Genomic DNA, 22,881 nt, shown 5'->3' on the forward strand with positions numbered 1-22,881 from the left:
GACCAAAATGTCTATCAGACACTTCTGTGGCCTGCATGTGGGAGAAAACATCTTCTGTGGGGACCTGCACAGTTCTCATTGTGAAAAATAAATTGTATAGATGCAGATACCTGGAAGATATGGGGCTTGTGGTGGTAATTGATTTTATAGTTTTTTACTGATTGAATCATCTTGTTCCTTCATGGTTGCCACCTTTATGAAGCAGACTATAGCCAAGAGGTTGTACATCAAACTTAAACCGCATTTTTCTTTTTTGCTTTTCTGAAGAAATATCTCAGTTGGTTGTTTGAGTACTTTACTTTCAAGCCTGAAAGCCTAATCAAATGTTCTTTTATGGTATATTCTTCCATTGGCAGACATGCATGTAACGTAAAGTCTGTCTGTGTGATGCAGACCATGGATATTGAACCGAGGCTAAACTTCGTCCGTGTTTTTATTTAATTTTATCTTGTTTGTTCCAGGTGAAGAAGTACCACAAAACCTTTGCTCAGAGCTTCTCCGTCCTGAAATAGTGGCTTGTGAAGTACCTTGTGCCACAGATTGCGTCGTCAGCGAATGGTCACAGTGGTCTCCATGTTCCCAGTCGTGTTCCAGTAAAAACGCTGAGGGGAGTCAAAGCAGAAGTAGGTCTATCTTGGCCCTTCCTGCAGAGGGTGAGTGGTAATATTTCAGATTGGTCACTGCGTGTTCATTCAAGGAGTTGGCTTGCATTCCTCTGCCAAACCGTATTTGGATCAGAGCTAACCCCAGTACTGTAACGATGACAAAAAATAGCACTTGACTGTGCTTTATGCCTAGCAACTAAAAGATCTTTACAGGCTTGAATTAATGCATGTGTTACTTGGAGAAATTCTGCCACAGTTCAAAATTATTTACTTTAGCCTATAAATTATTGAATATTAAAGGCCTAGTCTGGGCTGAATATACTTCAGCTGCATCCTACCCTAATGAAATTACTGAATGACCTAAACTCCTCATACAAGTGTTTTTATATAGGAACATATTATTACTGATTTAGAAAGGAGGAAGCTGTGAAAATGAGGAAATAGAAAAGGACCTTTATTATTATTGCAAACCTAAAATATGTTGGTCTTATTTTTCTGTTGGAGTGAGTAAATTGCCCTTGATGAATTTATATAATTTCCTCTGGATCTTCATTGACACATCATCTATCTGGATTTAAACATTTCAACATTACGGTGATAGTTTTTTACACAAACTATATCTTAATAGAATTATAGTCTTCCAACTGTAGTTACGCATATAGTAACTCATTGAGTGTGTTGGTTTATCACACAGGATTGGAGTGATACCATACTGAGTGCATAAAAATTCATAAAACAGTAACAGGTCCAGCAGACTAAAGCCTAGTTGACACAAAAGAAAATATCTATTATTGCCAGTGCTATGTGCAGCTAATCCAGCAGCAAAACACCTCAGATGCAAATCTAGTCTGGGACAAGCACTGTTAAATGCTATTTTGGAAATTGTCGTTAAAACCTCCTTACTGGAGCAGTGTAAGGACTTGATCTTGAAAACCCTTACTCATGTGAATGGTCTCTATTCATATAAACATCCTTATGCACTTGTAAAGAAAATTGGAATCCTTCAGGATGAAAACTGCTATGTAATTGTAGATTGATAATAACTACTTCAAAAAAAGTGTATTAGCTAGAGAATAATTCAAATGAAAAATAAAGTTTTCTTTGTGTATTCCATGGAGGGGACAAAATGCAAATAACAGGTAAACATGGAATTAAAAAAGTAGAGGAAAGTCTGAATAATTGTTATGTTAAGGAATGAAGACCAGAAGTACTGAGATCTTAAAAATATGTAGCCTGAAAACAGTAAACTAAAAATGGCATGCTTTGAACTGAACACTTCAAATTCCTCAAAAAGGAATAATTAACTAATAAAACTCTAACTTTTTCTGAACATCGTAAGCAATGAATGTAATAGCTTCCTATACAGTGTCACACAGCTACATAGAGATACTTAGTAGTTGATCAGACTTTGCGAGTGAATGGCGACTAAAGCAGAAATGGATTTATTGTTTTTAGCCCTGCAGTACTAAGGTTACGTTGGTACTCCGTTAGCCTTAGTTACTGTGTTACCTGCTTTCCCCAACTCTTTCATACCCAGCTCATAAGCGAGCCCCCAGCTTTGGCAGAGCTCCAGTAACACCACAGTTCCCATTTCATTCGTTCTCTAGCAACTGCGACAGGAGTAGCCTTGGCTCTCGTCCCTGAAGGTCTTCTGGATCCCACCTCACGGACTGACTCCAGTTCAAACCCTGGGGGCATTTTCTCCAAGCTGTTCACCAGATCCCATAGTATGAGGACTAGGGGGCAGCTGATGAAACTAGAGGAGGTTGGTTTAAAACAGATTAAAAAGATGCTTCTTCACACACTGGGTAGCAAACTTGTGCAATTCGGTGCTGAAGGAGATTGTGGAGGCAGACAGTATCAGCAGGTTCAAAATGGATTAGACCAATTTGTGGGCAACAGGTCTGTAAATGACTACTAAAAAGGGCTTGGCGGGGATGTACTCTCCAGCATTTCTTGTACAACCGTTGCGAGTGAGCTGCAGAAAGTGGCCAGGCTCTTGTGCTCTCCCTAAGCAGCATCTCCTGCTGTCAGTTTTGGAGACAGAATATTAGGCTGGATGGGCTATACCTTCTCTTACATTCTTAAGTTAAATTGCCTCATGATTACCCTCCACTACTTAGGAGAGCTTGCTTACCACTGGCATTCCAAAAAAAAAAAAAAAAACACAACAAAGAAACAAACCCTTGGTTTTCCCTGGGAAGCCATAATTTGCTCTGCATTATATAGAAAGGCATATTTGCAAATTTTTCATAGTCATCTTTTCTTTTTTTCTGTCTGGTGGATGCTAGACATTTTACCATTTGCTTTTTACATTTGTTACATTTGCTCAAACATGCAAGAGCAATAACTGGTCTGCAGTTTTCCTGCCAAGGAGAACTTTTCAGGAAAGTAAGCTAGCTGGGTGGGCTAGTTTATCTTCCCATTTTTCACTCCATCATGGTACTAAACCGTTCAGAGAGTGAACACAATGCGGAACAGTCCATTCTCATGAAAAGAAGAGAAAGAGGACAGTAATGGACTTGATTATCCAAATCAGCGTGCTGCTTAGGAAATTACCACCTTTCTTTTTCTTTTCTCCGTGTTACTGATTGGGGCCGTTTGGGGTTCCACATTATGTGAAAAGGCGCAGTCCTGCAAGGTGGTGAGCGTCCCTTTGAGGAGCAATAGGCCTTCATCTCCCGTTGATTTTAGTGGGGCATAAAGGTGCTCTCTGCCTTCTGGATTCTGACCCCAACACTTTTTTTTTTTTTTTTTTTTTTTTAAGAACTGAAAACTTGTAACTTTAATTTTAATGCACTTTTGCTATGTCACAAGTTGCCAAATTTTCCCTCTTGGAGGAGAAAGGTTTTGATTTTAGTCATTTTTGCTTCTTTCTTCCTGAAATGACAATACTTACTGTTAGGATTTCACTGCATTACTTCCTAGCTTTTGAGCTGTGAACGTCTGATTCTTTTATGGAATAAATTCAGGTTGCTGGTTGGAATTGCAGTAGTTTAGCAAAATCTTTGGATGCCAGTTCGAAAGAGGCTGCCTCAGAAAAGTGAGGCTTCAAACTCAAAACCTATCTTTCAAGACTTTCCCCCTTGATTTGCAGTTGAGGGTATCAAATGATACATGTACAGAACCTCCAAGACTGTGGTGCAGAATTGTATACAGCTCAGCTCTTTTGGTCAATGCATGAAGGGAATCCATATATTGGAAAAAAATGCTCCTCCTTGGGAAATTAGTAAGGAGAATGAGCATAAAAATAAAGCTTAATTTGTCTTTAAACCTAACTATGTGTTTGCTGCGTGATCCTGGCATTTAAATGGAGTCAATGTGGCTGTGTGTAGGAGTATCAGTAAGGTAACTCAGAAATACACTTTGCCTATTTCTGTTTTCATTATATGTTGGAATACAATTTTATGCAAGGCTAGTTTAATGGAGAAACAATATTTTAGAAGGTTGTTATTGCAGCCATAAAGGTCAGCAGCTTTATTTAAGCTTTATTTNGTATTTTTCCATGATTTCCTTTTGCCAAATGTTATAAGGTAAAATATCGTACTGCCTTGACCATTTCCAGGTGGAAAAGCCTGTCCCCCTGCCCGAGCCCTGCAGGAGCACCGTTTGTGTAACGAGCACCCGTGTGTACCTCTCTTCTGGGAAACGTCCCCCTGGAGCGCCTGCTCCGAAGGGGCGCTGGGATCCGCGCTCAACGCCACTGTGGCCTGGAGCCGAGAAGCTGCCTGCGGAGTGGGCGTGCAGACCAGGAGGGTCTTCTGCACCAAGAGCGGTTCTGGCCAGGTTACAACCAAAAGGTATTTAAGAAGGTTTAGGTTAGTAGTGTTAGGTTAGAGCAGTGAGGTGGTGTTTAGGTTGCTACAGCTTTATATAGCTTGAGTGACTATTTATAGTTAAAATAGATAAAATATGAAAGTGTTTTCAACTGATTTAGGGAAACTACAGCTTTGAAAATAGTTTTATTTCTGGACGAGTTCTCCACTCTTCCTTCACTACTGTGAAAGGGATACTAATATATAACAAAAATAAATAGCTAACCTCTTTTTAATTCTATATGTAAAAGTAAGGAAAAAACACTTTTCAGTGGCACAGAATTTTTCTATAGCTTTTCTAATATTCTTGTTCACAGTTTTCGCAAATGTTTTTCCTGAAAGACAGTTGTGAGGGTAATATAAACTAGATCCAAACATAACATTCATCAATACATTACTATCAATGCTCTAATACAATGCAATGTCTATTTATTTTTTTATTTTATTTACCCCATAATAAGGCAGAACAATATGTGTCATATATATCATTCTGTCGATTTGTATGGCTTTAGTATTGTGGTATCAACACAGTAAAATTATGTATTCTGCAGTAAACATATTCTGAATTTTGATTTGCTTTACTAAACTAGGCAAAAGAGTAGCACAGATGTTTTCCCTAATATAAAAAAATTAAGATACTGCTAATTATTTTTGCACTGTTAATGAGTCTAGAGACTTACAGCTGAGTTTCATTTCTTATTGTAGCTCTCAAAACAATCCGGTTCATATAAGCAGACTGTGTTGATTTCAGTAAAGTTAATTAAAATTCTTGAGGTTAATGAGATTAATTAAATAAAAGGAAAGAAATCCAGTATTCATTTATAGCTAGCGTCCATTGATATGCTGTAACTTTGCCTGCTTAAACATATTGTTTATAGTTCTGTGTAATGTCTAAAATAGCTGTTTGTCCCCTTCACTTTTGAGATAGTCTAAGGGGAAGTGGAATTGAAAGGGGAGAGTAAATATTCCCAGGAAGCACGGCTATGAGAAGGGGAGAGGAGAGCCCCAGCCCTCTTCCCCTCCCGCAGTGCCGTGTGGAATGGGTGCCCTTGAGCTGATCTGCAGTTGCCAAAACGGAGTAAGATTTTTCGCAGACGTATTTTATATTAGAGTTTATGAAAGCTGATCCAAAGTAACGTTGGGTTTAAAACTGCTGCAGCTTTAGTGCACTAGTGATACGGCTTCAGGAATAGGTTATATTATGTCAATAAATAACCTTTGCGTGTTGGCTTACTGAATTTTTCCTATTATGTGGTTTTCCTGATTTCATGAAGAAAAATTACATGGTATCTAATGAAGGTGCAAGCCAAAGACAGCTGAATAAAACCAAGAACTGTGCAGAAAAACATTTCCACATCTTGCTGGTTAGGTAACAGAATTCTACCTTCTAGAATAATCATGCTTAATGAGAAGAAATGTCTCTTTGTATTTATTTTCTTTTAAATTATACTGCTAAGTATCTGATTACCATCTCGGTCATGGAATCATGACTTTAAGATTTATTTTTTTCCTAGCATGGTTTAGTGGCATATTCCTTTTCTAAATGTACTCATTTGGTTACATGCATTCCTAGGTATTGTCGAGCAGTCTGTCTACAGGAAATTAGTAAAAATTAGAAAAGACTAATTCTCTCTATGTTCCCCCACTTGAAATGCACGATGTGCCAGATCCCAGAATATTGCCCCTTTGCCACCCTTCCAGTTTTTAATTATTAACTGTTTCTGAAATTTTTATAAGAATATTCATTACATTTTCTTCATTTAGGATTTAAAAATGAATAAAAAATCACAAAGGTCTTATTACTAAATTATGTTATATAACATTTCGAATAAAAATCTAGGCCTCAGTCCTGAGCTGTGCCTGAAGATTCCTATCACGCCTCAGGAAGGGGACCACAAAAATCACTTTAAGCTGCTTTGTATTTCCTAATGGTTGACAGTTGAGGAGTGTCGTATCAGTCCTTATACACACCTGTAAGTGGTTTGAAGGCTCTTGTGCATTGTGCTAAAAACCGACAGGACTATTTGGTAAACACAACTATTCACTTTCTTCAGTAATAAATATATCTCTTTTGCTTCAGGGAGCATCATGTTTTAGGCATCGTATAGAAAGTAACATTTAGTCTTTAGTCATCAGGTCAAACTTCACATTTTTTTTTTAATCTAAGCAAGTGTGCTAAATTGAGTCTGGTTACATGAGTGCAAAAGAGAAGAAAAGGGAGGCTTGCTGTGAGCAGAAGTGAGATCTCTGTTATGGCACTACGCTCACAGCCCGATGAGCGTCTTAGGAGTAAAATGTTTCCCCACAGTTTGATTTCTGATTGATGATGTGCTGTCTTTGTGTTCATACTGATAGATGTCCAGACTCCATCAGACCTGAAACGGTGCGACCATGTCTTCTGCTCTGCAAGAAAGATTGTGTTGTTACGCCTTTCAGTGAGTGGACTCGCTGCCCAACAGCATGTCAACCCGGTAAGCCTTTAAAATGAGAATGAAATTTTAGGCAAGCTGTTAAAACCATAATGTTATTCCTGGTGTTTTCAAATCATGTTTTCAAGAATATTCATGTGGCTCACAGTATGTGTTAAATAATGAACCCACAGGTGAGCAAATGAGTCTTCATATCTTCTGAGTTTAGGCTCAGATAAGTAACAATTGTCTTGAGGAAAAAGTCTATCTTATTAGATAACCAAGTTCTTTACCCACTCCTAAACATGTTTTTCAAGCAACTCATTCATGTTCAAACTATTTTTTAAATCAGAAGACCACTTAGAGGAGATCCTAGCTTATTTTAAATTTGGGTAAACCATGTTTGTCTGTGATTTTACTGTGTTCCCCCTGATTTCAAACTGTGCCTTGCTGTCAGTTGTCTAAGATCCTGTCGTGAGGGCTCCTGACCTGGGAGCTGTCCCTCCACCTGCAACCATGTTCACCTCGCAGAGGCACGTCATCTTCAGACACTTTGACTCTGGGCTATTAGAGAAAGAAATTTTCATAACATATCCAGGCTCTGAGATTCTATTAGAAATATATGGTGTTGCATTAATATGGAAGGAATTGCCACTCTGAATTGCAGTTTTTGAATTTTTGTTGCCAAGTCTTCTAGCTACATCTGAAAGGCAGATACTTCATGTTTTCACGTGAGGAGGGAGGAACTGGGCAGAGAGCTCTAAGATGAAACCTGAAAGATTTCTCCCCATTTGGTGTATTTAATCCATGCCTCGATGCCAAACAGGGAAATGAGGGGAACCAGACGACACCAGGAGCAGAGGGGTGCCTGCAGCCCCATGAGGATTTCCTAGACTCCCAGGCATCTTGAGTTCACTACTGCTGCCTTCGCTTTGAAGTTTTTGCTGGGGCTTTAGCAGTTCCCTGTTCTCCAGGGTTTCTTTCCAGTTCTGTTTCCTGGCAGCAGAAGCTGCTATAGCAGGTCTTGGGGATTTCACGCACGGACTTGGGCAGCTGCCAGCGTGTGTAATGCTGAAATGGGAAATGCCTGCACCAGGGCAAACATAAGTGAGCAGCGATGCCACATTAGTGAACAGAGAGAGACAGAAAGGATCCGCAAATACCTGAGCCCCTCCTTTTCTCACAGTGCACTTCCGTGGGGCGCCTGCAAAAGGGCGTGCGGGATGTAAGCGTAATGCGCCGGGTGGTCAGGGAGGGTTCCTTCGTGCGGGGAAGGCAGAGCTGGATAGGGGTTTTCCACTGAAAGAAGGGGCTGAGCAAGAGACCAAATCAGGGGAAGGAGCTCTGGCAGCTAAGAATCCCTTGGGTGGAAGTAGAGTGATGCATAGAAAACCCTGCTCACACAGATAAGAGTAGGTGGTAACAGCTGGGCTTCCTTATATGGCATATTTCCCTGCTGCTGTGTGTGTTGTTTTTTTTTAATATATATTTCTAACCAAGTTCTCTAAGGCTCATCATAAACTTCTGATCAAACCCACGTGCATATGCACACGCAGAGGCATTCCTTTGCAAAATTAGAGAATCTAGTAGTTTCTAGGGCATTCATTTGAGTGAGTTCTGAACTTGGGAGTTTATTGACGCTGATGTGTTTAAGGGGATTTGGGTCCTTAGGAACAGATTTGGACATGTAAATTCTCTTTCATTTGAAATTCCTTCTGTGCTTCTGCCTGCAAAGTCTGAAGTCCAAGTCCCCAACATTGTATTGATATATATGAAATTGCTAAACTATGTGAAATGTATTTCTCCTGACAAACTTAGGTGTGTATACAGGGTTGGGCAAATCGCTCCTGTGCTTTGCAGTGTTTCTTTCATCTAGCTGGTAAGCTTTTGTATGGTAGATGTTTAGCAAAGTTTCTTTATAATGACCTGGTGTTGTTTTTTGTGACAATTCTGTGTGTTTCAGTAATTGTTCAGATGAAAGTCCTCCAAGTTATCAGAATACTTCCCTTTTGTTGGCAGCTTCCTTGCTCTTCAAAGATTCTCAGTGGATGCTCTAGCGTAGTCCTTGTTAGATTTTACAGGGAAATTAGTTGCTTTCTAAAACAGTGAATCCTGTTTTAATTAGCAATTTATTTTTAGACTTTAAATGAGCTGCCTATGAAGAAGAAGAATAAATTACCTGGTAAATTACTTTGTTTATTAAATAATAGTCTACAATTAAAATGAGAAGAAATTAATTATTTAACCTCCTCGGCAGTGTTATCATTTTAATATAATTCTAAATTAAAACTTCTTAGATGGGGGAGTTTGCTTTTTGCTAGATCTGTTATTGATATGGCTGCATTGTAAGATTCTTTTTTTTTTTAATTTGCATTACACAATTAAAAAAAAACCTCAGCATGATAATGAAATTGTGAAAACACTATGCATATGTGAGTTGCTGAGTGTTTTGATTTTTATAGAAAAGTTGTATTTAATGAAAACAATATACAGATGGTGAATTACTAAGCAGATCAAGCAGGAGCAGGTATTGCATGGCAAATGTAAAATTAAATGCGTACCAGCGTAAGATCAGAGCTTAGGCAAACATGCAGTCTCTAAATCAGGTTTACACAGAACCTTACCTGTTAAGCTGTTTGTAGTTTATCTGAGCAAATGCATCCAACTTTACTATCTAACGGTAAAAAAGCTGACATTTCCCCTACATTTAAATGTCATCAGACAACAGGCTGTCTTCTGGCAAAGGATTATCTCACCTCAGAAGTGTAGACAGCAGTGAACTCAGGGCAGTAACAGATGGATGGACAACATAATTCACAAAAGAAGTGCAATTGATTCAAACACCTGTTGGTGAGTCAGGAACAGGGAGGTTGTTACAAGTTATTGATTCTCTGCCATTTCGGATACTTAAAGGTGACAACTGTCTACCACACTCTCCTGTAATATATCTATTTTAATTGGTCTTTGAGGATGAACTGAGACAAGAATCAAAGAATCAAAATACAAGTTTCAGAATATGAAATGGTTTGAGTGTGCAGCAGGTAGGTTTTCTCCATCACCTGCAAACCCAGTGGTGAAGGTGTGCTGGGGCAGTAACTGTTTTCGGCATGGGTGACGTTCTCTCTGATCTGTCAACATAGATATAAAATGGGGAGGTTAAAAAGAGGTCACCAACCTAAACAAATCACAATGAATACCATTTTTCATCTCCTTCCTGAAAATAGATTGTTCCTATAAGTTTTGAGTAAAGCGACAGTATCTGTATGGATCACTCTTATCTAAAGCTGGGAATATCTATACATATATTTTTCAGCTGACTTTTATTAGTAAGAAAGGGTGTGCATGTATTTAATTACTAAGAAAATATGTGAAGATTATTTATAAACCCATTGATTTCTGATTTTCTGCAGTTGAATGTTTGGGGAAGCTGGAGGCTGTATGAAACGGTGGTGGTAGTTGTGTGTACAGGATGTATGCAAGCTCCCTTTCTCTGTGCTGTGTTGGTGCTCCAGCAGCACCTCTCCTCTTCCAGGCGCTGCTGGTCTGCAATGCAGGCCAGCGATTTCAGTGTTATTTAATTCTGTAAATAAGTTTACATGAAATGTTAGGCTGTAACTATCCAATTTATTTCCCCCATGACTTAAATCAGTTTTGAAATGAGTTGGGGCAGAAGTAGATAAAATTTATGGCGTAGCCATGGTAAATAATTCTAGTGACCTTTACTTTGTGTCGGACAGTTTCTGTCAAGGATCTGCCTATTTCTGTTCTCATAAAAACTCACCCAGAGTTCGCCAGGTTTAAAGACTTAGGCCTTCAAAAGGTCTGTCCCCACAAAAGTACTGGAGATGACTTTGATTTTGGTGCCTAAAATCTTTAGGGTCGACCCTGATCATGCGTGTGCTCACAAATCCTGTGCTGCCTGGCCTGTGCATGTCCCCTCCAGTCAAGAGCAAAAAGGCTGAAGCTGGATGCTTCTTGTAAAAGCTTCCCCAGCTATTCTGGCAAGATGAAGCCAGGCTTTATGGTAGTGAACAAGTTTGTCCCTCTTCTGGCAATGGTGATTCATCTTTCAGAGCCCTGGGCAGTGTTCCCCAGGGCAAGCTGTGGGAGTCAAATGCAGAGGAAGCCAAAGTGCGAGAGCAAATGAGGAATACAGAGAATGGATCGATAGAAGGAGTCATATGAGTCTGTGTGTAAGGAGAAGTTGGGGGAATGGAAGAGTTGCTGGATGATGGTGTTTTGTGTTCCCCTGCTTTACAGGTGCCAGGAGGAACAGTCTGTGTGCTCCAGAGCATTGAATTGCCCCATTCATTCGCTGTTGGCAAATATCTGCAAAAGCTTCTGACAAAACCTCTTCATACTCCTTCAGCTCGGTTAGAGAATGGCCTGCTAATGACGACTGTAGCCAAAACAGAGGCCCATGACACCTATAAATTATAAACATGCTGATCAGAATAGAGCTAATAGTAGCTTGCCTTGAACCTGGGTATAAAGCATACTGAAATAGTGTAACTAGCAACATTATGCAAGTATTTTGCAGCACTGTGATGGCATAGCCAGACACAATGTTTAAGGATTTTACCTAAGTTATGTGAGCAATATGACCACCAAAAGCAAAGAAAGATAGGTGTAGTTGCATGTAGGAGGCATTCAAGTAACAAAAGTAGCAAGACAGAGAAGATAAACACAAGGGACTGCAAATAGGTAGGACATCCACCCAAAACCAAACCAAGATATCCTCTGAGGGGAGCAGAAGAGGCCTCCCTTTTTAAGAGGGGAGTGATAGCGTAAAAACAGCAGGTGTAAAGGAGGAAAACCAGAGGAGAAAGAAGACAAGGGCATGACTGTAGCCCTCAGTCCAGAAAATATAGCATCGACTCCTTGATGTTGTATCCTCACAGCTGATTTAGGATGCAAGCATTGAAAACTAACAGTTTTGTATATGTAGTGGTGATTAGTACTGTATAAGATTTAGCCATCAGCAAGAAGTGTGCTCTTAATCAATGACTTAAGTAAAACTTAGTTTTAAACTTTAAAACTGGCCTGATTCGCAAGTTTTCTAAACACTCCTATCACAGCGATCTCCGAGTCCCTAACTGATACCGATATGACAAGCGTGTTCAGTTGCAGCAGCTAGCACAGTGAGTGATGAGTACTGTCAGTAGCCCTGTAGACTCAAATGGCATAGGCCTGTGTAGTCTAAATTTCTCTGTCCTTCTGTCCCTGTGATGGCATATTGGCATTTCCTTGAAGAAAGGAAGGGAGATGACTTTTAAAATCCTAAAAAATAGCCTGCGCCCCAAACATTCTCAAGTGGCATTATCAAAGTTGCAAAGTCAAGGACATAGGAGTTAAGGTTGTCTTGAGATCATGGGGTTTGATCTTTCAGGAGGGCAAGCAGTCATAGCCATACTTGAAATCAGCTGAAGTTGAGCTTTAAACATACAGTACAACATAATGCTAACACTCTGGAAAATCAGACTATAACAATCTCAAATGATATATAAAAACTATGTTCATTAACATTTGTGATGAAGGCTGTAGAAAAGCCAATGAGGAAATTCAATTTTGAAAATGGGGTTTGAGTAATGTGCAGTAGATGTTGAGGATAATTTAGTTTCTTGAGGTGGAGAAAATTGCTATGGGAAGCTCATTTAGATTTGGTACTGATTAATAGGAAGGAAATGGCTAAGATTCTAATAGTGGAAGATAATTTGAATGAAAATCATCTCAAAGCGATAGAGTTCACAATTCTTAGGAGAAGGAAAGAATGGCAATATCATCAAGACAGATTTAAAAGAGACAGACTTCAACAAACTCGGAGAATTGGTAGCTATACCTCGTGGGAATATGCTCTGCGCAAAAGGGGTGTAGAAAATCTGTGAGCTACCAAGAAAGACTGTTCTAAGGTCTGAAGCCTGATTGTGCAGTTATGCTGCTTCCCATCTTGAAACTATTTCAATAGTAGATAGGGCCGGTAACACAGGTGAACAAATGTATGTAGGCCTGTATAGGACTCGCACGTTCAGGCTTCCAACTGTGAAGAGAGAAAAATCAAACACAGCTAGCACAACCCTGTTTTTATCTTTTCTCGTCATCAGAATTGTTCAGAATCCTGATTCCTTTTTGATTTTCAAGTTGTTTCACAAAACTAAGAAACAAGAATGTAACAAAAGATGGGTTTACAGGAGTGCCTAAAAATATAGGATAAAAATCAAGAATGCAAAATAAGTTATGGGAGGATATTAGATAACAAGAATTCCATAAATAGAGTAGAAGTAAGAGGAAGCTAAACAAAATGTATGTCCGTTACTTAATGAGAAATGGGGGAAGCTCAACACGGGGAATGCTGACATTGTTTCAGTCTGCAGCCAGGAAGGGAATGGACTAAAGAATATATATTTCAATAAATTAGGTGTTTCCATGTCAGTAGGTCTGCATGAATAGAAAAGGAAGTAATAAAGTAATGCCAGAGCATTTAATGACTGTCTTCTGAGATAGAAATTGATAGGTCCTAAGGGACTAAACAAAACTCAGTAATATAAAAAACAGAAAAAGAAAGATAAAGAAAATTATAGACTAGAGATCTTAACTTCATTATGTAGAAAAAAACAAGAAAACTATTAGTCAAGTTATAAACATCTTAAGAATATGAAGATGATAAACTGGCCAATATGGATTTGTTGAGAACAAAAAAACTGCCCAGTGAGTTCAGCCCAGTCTCTTCTTTTGACAGCATAGGTGGTCTAATGAGTATGAAGAAAGTGGTAGATTTTTGACACATGAAACTGGAAAATGTGCCAAGAGGGGTTGTATAGAAAACTGTTCTTGGCCCCATTCTATTTGATATTTGTCTTAACAACTTCAGTGCTTGAATAATAACATTTGGGGATGATACAAAGCTGAAAAAGGTAGCAGATGCAGTAGACTACATATTAAATGATGTTGAAATCTTTGAGAAATTGCTCAAAATATGTCTTGGGAAGGAAAAATCAATTGCACAAAATGGGAAGTAAAGACATCAGTACTGTCTCAGGGACCTCTGGAGATATAATGGACTACAAAATGAATGAAAGTCAACAAATTGAAATGGTAAAACTCATATGGTTTTAAATGGGCTTGTCATATGTAAGGCATTGAAGGTATTACTATACTTTGCACTGGTGAGGCCATAGGTGGGATTCCTTGGGCCCTGTATTTTAAGACAGTCACTGTTGAAAGATGGTTGAAGTAGGAACTGTGAAGAGCTGGTTTTGCTTAGTCTAGAAAAGGGAAGACTTAAGCTGGATATAAGCCCTTTGCTTTTTATAAAGGCTGTTCAGCAGTAGATAGTGATCACATATTTTTCCATGTCTAGTGAAGTAAGATAAAAAGGGATCTGCTAAATTTACTGGAGCGATGATTTGAGTTAGATTTCAGGAAAAAGTTCTCTGTGAGGCTTTACAAGCACTGGAATAGGCATCCAAAGGGAGATTGTAGGAAGCTGTAGTAGCTGTTGTGTCTGTGGCTGTTGAAGAACCAGGAGGGGAATTGCCCTGGGCTTGCTGATCCTATTGCCAGAGAGGAGCTGGCGTGGGCATCCTCCTGATGAGTTACCTCCCAGGTCCCAAGTTCCTTTGCAGTGATCTCAGTCTTAGCACTGGTGTGAACAAAGGCTTGCTTAACTGACAGTTTTGGAGGTGACCACTTTTATTGGACTTGTACCATCTGTTCACGGTGTGAATTTTCCCAAGTTTTCCTTCTACTATGACACACTGTAATCTTGCTACTGCAGCTTTGGCCTTATCTTGAGCTACAAAAATAATATTCATACAATTTGGCTATTTTACACACCGTTTTCCTCTCTTGGACAAAGTAGATTTGATGACGTCCAATATTATAAGGCATGTTTTCCTGGTCTGTAATTATTTATGTAGTTCTATCAAGATCCCTTTTCAGTATTCTAGCATCTGTTTTTGAAGTGTGAATAGAGTACGAGTAAGAGTACTGCTGCCATACATAGCAGTTATACCAACTCTGTCTCCACTTCTTACCCCTTATGCAGCCAAGGACCCCTTTTGTTTTAGCTATGGAATGACATTGGTGGTATATCTTTTCCTTGTCACTCCTGCTGCGTTCCAGTATGTGGCGTGCTCTGTTGTAGACTGTGAACTGTGTTTCTGGATGGATTGACCTTGCATTAGACTGATGTTAAGTTTAGAATTACCCTCTGTTGTTTCAATGCCCCTCTTATGAGGAAGTTATCATTTATAATTTCTAGACTCTCTAAAAGATGGGTTGCTGGCACCAGCCTGAGACCACCAGAATATGTTCTCAAGAACAAAATCTTTCATGATAAGTTCTTTTTTCCTATTCATTATAGATAGTTGCTTAAGTCTTTGCTCATACTTATTTTCTTGTCTGATTCGATGTTCTGTAAAAAAACCTTTTTTTTTTCGTCTTTTTTCTTCTTTTTCTCTGAGACTCTTGATTTATAAACCTTCCAGGTGCACTTCTGCTGAACTATTTGTAATTCTGAAGCAGGCAGTGGTATCTTTTGATACAAAGTACTGTTTCCCCCACTTCTTTGGATAGTGCCAGAGGGCTCATGATTTCAAAATATAAATGTAATGCAAGGCATTTTTTAACCAAGACAGCTAGATCACTCGCTCAGGGTGCCAACTGTGTGGCAGGCAAATTTCTGTTTGTTTTGCAGGCAATGCCACAGCAATAAAGCAGTCTCGATACAGGATAATCATTCAGAATGCTGCCAATGGGGGACAAGCCTGCCCGGACACCTTGTATGAAGAAAGGGAATGTGAAGATATTCCCATCTGTCCAGTGTATAGGTAAAAAGAATTAGCTTCAAACCAATTTCTTGCCAGTGGGTTTCTGATTCTCTAGAAATTAATCTTATGGGATCATCCTGTACAGCTTTTACCCGAAAATAACACACATCTGGAAAATGCAGGGTTAGAAACAAATAAGTGTGTGAATAATAAACCCCTTGTAAAATGCGTAGCACAAGCAAGTACAGTTTAAATTGGAGATTTCAGTAGATCTGGCATCATCAAAACAAGCACCAATAAACACACCTTCTAAAAACAGTAACCTCTGGGTTCGAAGTGTTTAAGGAAAGTATTACTGGGAACTCCTCCCTGAATATATGTAAAAATCAATGTAATCTATTTTGGGACCACAGGCACTCAACTGCCTTTATCATAATTGTATGCATATTGCAGAAACCTTGTCTTTTCTCCAGGCTCTCTCATTCCAGTGAATAATATGCACTTTAAAAATTTCTGATTAGACAAATAGTACAATAGGGCAATTTCTCACCACTCTTCATTAAAATTCTATGACCCATCTGTTACACAATGTTAGTAAATAGAAATGTATTATATCTTTCTGTATAAACCTTCAACCCACACATCCTTTAGGACATGGTCTCAAAGCACAGCACAAAACTGGATGTGGTGACAAAACAGCAGTCTTAATAACATTCAGCTCTGCATAGCTCTATGGAAAACTGTTTTCCTCTGTTCTTGAATACCACATATCATAACGTAGAAGGCAGATTATGTAAAGCATCAACTGTATTAGAAGGGGCTTGCTGGAGAGCCTGATTGCAAAGCCCACCAAAGCTGTTTCTTCTTTATTTTATGTGACTTTGAAGTATGCCCTACAAAAATGAGAAAAGACACCATGGTTGGAGGATGGGTGTGGTTTTCTAGAGGTTAAACCTTGAATCCGAGTATCAGTTGACACTGCTTATTTCAGGTGTAATTATAACTTTTTAAAACTATTTTTCCTTAAGTTTCTGCAGTATCTCATCATTTGTAACTCAGCTTTCTGAAGTTTTTGCTTGCACATATTAGCTGTCTTCCAGTTTTCACCACTTTAATAATTAACCTTTTTTCTTCTAACAGGTGGAAGACCCATCGATGGAGTCACTGTGTATTGGTGCCAGATTCAGTGAGACAGGGTATACTGGGACATAATGAGGCCTGCGGACATGGTTTACAATCAAGAGGTAAAATTTCTCCATGCAACCTCCAAGTATTTAAGGTGATGATGGATGACATTTAAGTAGGGTCTTTGCTCTTTCACAATAGCTGATTTAGAAACAAAGTGACTAAAGTACTTCAACTATCAAGTGAAGTGTTCTGGGAAGTGGTCCTGTTGTACTGTTTTGCTGCTGTTCTGGAAGTTAAAGCTCCGTGATACCATGGATATTATGCTTGGACTATAGGAAGGAATACATGCTTGATATGCAGTTGTCATTACAGTAATCTGTTGTTCCTGACTAAAGATGAAGCACGTGGGTTTTGAAAGAACTGCCTATAGGCTGATATGGAGTAATCTGTGGTTGCTGCTACAAAATGAAAAGGGAAATTTTCTCACAATTTTAAATTTTACTAGTAATTTTCTTGAGGCCAGATTTGCCTTAAGACTATTTGAGAAGTTCAGTGTGGGTAAAGGCTTTGGACTCCTGCCTTTTGTGTGATTAAGCGCTTGGAAAATTGTCTGAACAAAAGTGTTAAGAAGAATTTCACTATTGAGAGTATGAGATCAGAGTCTGTACTGATTCCAGCAGATGGCTTAGAGATTTGACTGTTGTCAGTCTGCAGGGAAATCCAATAAAACCTTTAACAAAAGGTTATTTTTATTGAAAAAAATTACTATACAGGTATGTTAGCTAAAGAAACTTGACATAATAATTTACTCCTTCACAAGGTTAGAACCTGTTCTTTAAAGATGAACTGAATTTGTTACATAATCTGGAAACAAAGGAAAAGAAAGAAAAGCCCTGACAGTATGTGGGCTGTATCTGAAAGAAAAAAATGTTTCAGACTAATTCTCAAAAGAGGAAATATCTTTCACTAGGTTTTGACCACAGTCCTTTCCACAAGGTTTTCAAAGAGAGCTCTGTAAATTGTCCTCAAATTTATTCCTGCTTCTGCATGTGAAGATAATCTTTATGCTCCAGTAGATGCATGAACTTTATATTAATAATATTCTGACAGAATTTTAAGAGTAATGGAAGAGTATCATGCTTATTTTTGCTCTGTGAAGAGCTCTTCAGCTCTCAACTCTTCAAATAGAGGGGTATTTGCTGTTTTGGGGAAAATCATGGGAAAGTAATCTGATAGCATGGTGGATTTAAGCAAAAATTATTTCAGCACCAGGTTCGCTATTTAACTGTAATTTTCATAATAGCTCTGGTTTTCATAATGATATGATATGATAGAACCAATCTACTGGTTATTATTAAGGATGAATGGGGTTTCAGGAAGATGAATTCTCGGGTGAAATCAATGTATGAAGATTTTCAAGACATTTCCTGCAAACTAGGGGAGCAAACTCCATGGAGAAACCAGCTGAAACCAAGCTGCTAGCTCTGGTCATGCTGCTTCTGAAAAAAAAGTTGCTAGATTTGCAGTGAGTCTGTATCTTATTGATAAAAGTGGTTAGTAAGGGAAACTTTTAGAAAGCTGCTGCTTCTACTTCCCCTTGCAACTAGTTGAAGTCTTCAAGAGCAGCTAGTGTGTGAGAAGGGGAAATGTGCCACCATATTGTCAGTGAGCAGCCATTCAGCCAAGGATGCCGTGTGCTTACACACCTTGGAGAAGCTTTCCAGTTCGTAGACCTTGACACTTCAGGACTTGTGATCTTGTCATTCTTCACCATGAAGGGGGTCATTGGAGATTTTTGAACTAACATGTGAGGTGAGGCTGAGGGAGCTGGATTTGTTCAGCCTGGAGAAGAGAAGGCCATGGGGGATCTTACTGTTGCTTCAAGTGTGGGGTGGAGGGATGTTCATAGAGAAGATGGAGCCAGACTTTTCTCAGAGGTACACAGTGAAATAACAAAAGATAACACTTGATCACAGTTGTAATGAGGTAAACTCCCAGATTGCCCACAGAGACTGTAGATTCCTTGGAAATACTCAACACTCAACTGAATAGTGCCCTGAGTCACCTTTTCTACTGTTGAAATCAGTTCTGCTTTGAGCAGGCATCGGACCTCCGGAGGTGCTTTCCAGCTGAAATATATGTTGTATGATTCTGTGAGTCTATGGAAATCCTTTACAGGAAACTGTCCCATCAGTGTAAGGACTCCAGGTGTTATAAAACCATATATATATATATTTCTTTTCCTGCAATATTCAGGCTTCCTATGCATGAGTTTGCATTCCAGATACCACCACCACTCCAGACAGTAATTGACTTGCACAGTAATTGGTGTGCACGGTGTGTCAGCCTGTTTAGCCAGTAAGTGCTTATTCTCCAAAGAGCATTTGTATGAATTTGCACAATTTCTTTTTTTCCATGTAACAGCAATTATCCTTTTACCACTGCAGATAATCAGTCTCACTGTATCTTAGAGCAACCATTTTTAGATTTTTTTTTTTTCCTTTTGCTGACCATACCATGTCATGTAAATAAGAGGATTTCAGTTTTCAATGACTGTCATATCTGGCCAATTATATGGGCATTAAATTCATACCGGTTATTTCTAAAGTATGTATGTGTGCGTATGTGTGCATATATTTAGAACTATGATTCTGTTGAGGGAAAACAAATCTGAAATGGCTTTCAAGCTTTATTCTTTCTCTAGGATAGATTTTTGAGACCCTACTTTATGGTAACTTGCTCCATGAGTACTTTCTCTGAAATTGCATACAGAGGTACCATGTAACATGCTGAAGATACCAGAATTTGTCTGTGAATAAGCAGCAGAATAACCAAATAGATGACAGCCCTCTGAAGCTGCAGTTTTCATGGCTTTATCTTGGAATGATATTACGCTGTAATACTAATTACAGCAGCCTTTCATTTTGTACTCAGCTTCAGTGGACTAACGTATGCAGAGAACAATCATACAGGTATGGGAAAAATAGCAGTTAGAGCTTGTTATTTAAACTTCATTAAGGAATGATTTGCAAAAAGCCCCCCAGACGGGGCACTCCAGAATAAAACAAGGTGGGGATATTACTGTTGCTTGGTAGTGACATAGACAACATTTCTAAGAATGAAGAGCTCTACAAGCTTTTCTATTGCTACATAGCTGTCATTTTCCTCGACAAGTGACTAATTTACTAGAAGGTGTCAAGACTGCGAGAAAATTGCTTCTGCTTCAGATGCCCTTCAGTGACTTTAGTATTCACTGATGTTTGTGATGGAGGATCCTCCTGAAATGACCTGTCGCTTCAGTGCCGACATGATCAGCCACCTTAGACATTTACATTTTGGGGGAAAAATGTGTTGCTCATTACAAGGTATTGTTAACATTTAATTAGTGAATGGAAAGCCTGTTTTAAGCAAGTGTCTTTGAAGGCTGTTTCAAAAGCTATGGGATGAAATAAATAGACATGTATTACAGACCAGACTGCTGTAATGAGGCTCCACTTTTAAAAAGTAGTCTTGGAAATACACTGACAACATAGTTATGAAAAAGTAGTTACTTTCCAGAAGCAGAGAGAAGCTGTGGCAATGGAACCCGTCATGTCTTTTTTCTTCTGCTCTTGCCACATCTTGACTGTGATTCATTTTGGGGATTTGACTGTGTTTCCCCCCATTAACATAGACCTTGTGTTCATCTTGGAGCTGTAACTCTCCATTGCAAGTATAGGGAGTGCTGTGACACAAAGCAGCAAATATTCTTAGAGAATGATTTATTGATTTTATGTACAGGAAAACAACAATAAAGCCACCAATGCAGTGATGAGAAACTACTTCCTCCGCTTGGGAGAAGTGCACTCTCCCTTGCTCACCTGAGGGCGTAGGGTGGATCCATACTGAATAGTGGTGCTGTGCATCTCAGTATATGTTGTTTGTATGCTGTAGGATCAGGCCATGTACACTCTGTTTCTTTCCTTCTTTAACCAGGTTGTAAATTCATACCACATGGAATTTGCTAAGATAGTTGGGGTTAAATATGATCCATTTCAGTGAAAAAGTTGATATATGAATTGGCAGTAAAAAAGTAGGTTCAAGGAAGCACCAAATTCAGGGAATTTAAGACTTCTGTCTCTTTCATTGGAGGTTTCTGGCTCTAGCTTGGAGCTTTTTTGATAGCTGTAGGAATATGGCAGATGAGACTGGTTTTAGACTGAGATGAAGATCAGACACTTACCATTATGAGGAAAAAAAAATCCTAACAGTCTGCCATGTGAGTTTTCTGAGTGTGTTTAAACCTGAGGATTGTTCAAGTAAAATCTTATGTAAAGTATAAACAGAAGTGCTCTTGCAAGCGTAGTTTTTAATAAATTAGTGACATAAATTAACGTTTGTTCCATACTAAAAAAGATGAAAGAGTGAATTCTGGTGTTGTCTGTGAACACTGCGTTTACAAATATATTTCAAACAGGCATCCTTTAGATGTATTATCTAATGTATTTTCAAGCTGTAACACAGTAATGGCCATATAAGTTACTATTGTTTCTACTGAAATTATTTTATGGTAACCTACATGTAATGAGATGTGCCATCAAAAAAACATCACGGTAAATAGTTAGCCAGCACTTCTTATTGCCTGTTATGTATGTGGTTAATGTAATTGCTGATTAGCTAAATAAGCAGATACATTCATTGTAATTTCAGTTGTGTGATACTACAGAAAACTTTTGCACAGAAATACCAATTTTGAGAGTTACGTACTGGAATTGCTTTATAATTTACAGGTTGGAGTCAATGTGGTAACCCAAAGTTTGTATTGAATGCATGTATGATAGTAAATGTGGCAAAAACCCAGCCTCGTTCTGTTAGATGGTGGTATTTTAGGAGCAGTATTTGATAGTACAATCCTGTGTGTAAGTCTGTCCAGCTGACAGTAGCGTACCTGTCGTCAGTAGCTCCCTCTAATATTAGTGTTAATCAGAATAGGCGTCACAGTCCTATCAGAGTGATGCTGAGGACTCCCTGGGTTTGTCAGTGCTTCTTGCTGGAAGTCTACTGGTAATGCTGGCCTGGGGACCGACTCCGAATCGGAGGTGGTGGGGACACGAGCGACACTGGGGTTCAGAAGCTCAGCGAGCTGAACTTGAACGGTCCCTGGCACCGGCGTAGTCATGGAGGCTCCAAACGTCACCGTTGCCTTGAGTTGTGAACAGCTTATTTCTGCTGTGTGCATTTTGTGAAGCCCTGATCATATGGCTTAATTTGAAGTATGGCTGTCTAGGAGACACTTGCCTGTCAGGTGCTGGCTGTGATAGCAAAGATAGAAGATAGTAGCTGCGGGGAAAAATAATAGTTCGAGTAAGGACAGGAGCGGAGTCCTGTTTGTGCTGTGTTTGACAGGAAGATTTGTGAAGCGAGGTCTGTCTGTCATGTGGATCGACGTTTTGAGGGTGGCCTTTTCTAGACTGAGAGCCTTAGTCCAAATGCACTTGTGTGCGTGACGTAACATTTCCTTCCCGTTGCCGTTACAGGAGTCACGTACATCTGTGACTTAGCAGACACTACCTATGCAGCCATTCTAGAGAATATTATAAATTCTCAAGCTTGGCGTTATCTGTATTTTTGTTTTCTTGTCACTGATAATGCAATTTTTAGCTTGTAAACACATGGAGGGAAATAAAGTGATAAGAAACAACCAAAACATAATCGATTTACTATTCTTTGTTCTTGATAATCTAATTTCTCTCTGTGGCAAGAGAGGGGGCTGGAGGGTAAGCAGCAAGGTACATGGAAAGCAGTACAGATAATATTCCTCTGACTTTAGGAAGAAATGGAATGCAGGCCCACGTGATAGTCTCCCGTGTGTAATAGGAAAGTATGTTCTGGAGGAATATGGGATAAAGTGGTTGTGCGACTTGTAGAAAAAACACACGCAAAGCTCCTTTATCAGTTGTTTGCTGTCAGTCTGGAAGGCCGCCTCAGATGGCTTCCCACGGGGCACATTCCCTTGGTTCCCTTCAATGTTTGCACTAGCAATATGGGTAATGAAACAGCACATCTGTAGCACATCTGCATAACTGCAAATTGCAGATTGTGAATACTTTGAAAGGCAGGATAAAGATTCAAGTTGGATAATCAGACAATGCTCTGACTTCATAAGAGTGAAATTTTC

At 39.1% G+C, this 22,881-nt stretch overlaps 1 protein-coding gene across 1 annotated transcript in view; it reads left to right on the top strand.

Moving 5' to 3' along the window:
* The window catches only part of THSD7B (thrombospondin type 1 domain containing 7B), a 271,641-nt gene that overhangs the window by 116,563 nt on the left and 132,197 nt on the right, over positions 1 to 22,881 (top strand). Inside the window, exons 8-12 of the mRNA XM_026089076.1 lie at positions 462 to 653; positions 4,171 to 4,405; positions 6,776 to 6,891; positions 15,524 to 15,656; positions 16,737 to 16,840. Of these exons, the coding sequence (XP_025944861.1) occupies positions 462 to 653; positions 4,171 to 4,405; positions 6,776 to 6,891; positions 15,524 to 15,656; positions 16,737 to 16,840 (780 nt within the window). The remainder of the gene's footprint in view (positions 1 to 461; positions 654 to 4,170; positions 4,406 to 6,775; positions 6,892 to 15,523; positions 15,657 to 16,736; positions 16,841 to 22,881) is intronic.

Source organism: Apteryx rowi, unplaced genomic scaffold (assembly GCF_003343035.1).
Source record: "Apteryx rowi isolate R43461 unplaced genomic scaffold, aptRow1 scaffold_8, whole genome shotgun sequence".
Classification (NCBI taxonomy): domain Eukaryota; kingdom Metazoa; phylum Chordata; class Aves; order Apterygiformes; family Apterygidae; genus Apteryx; species Apteryx rowi.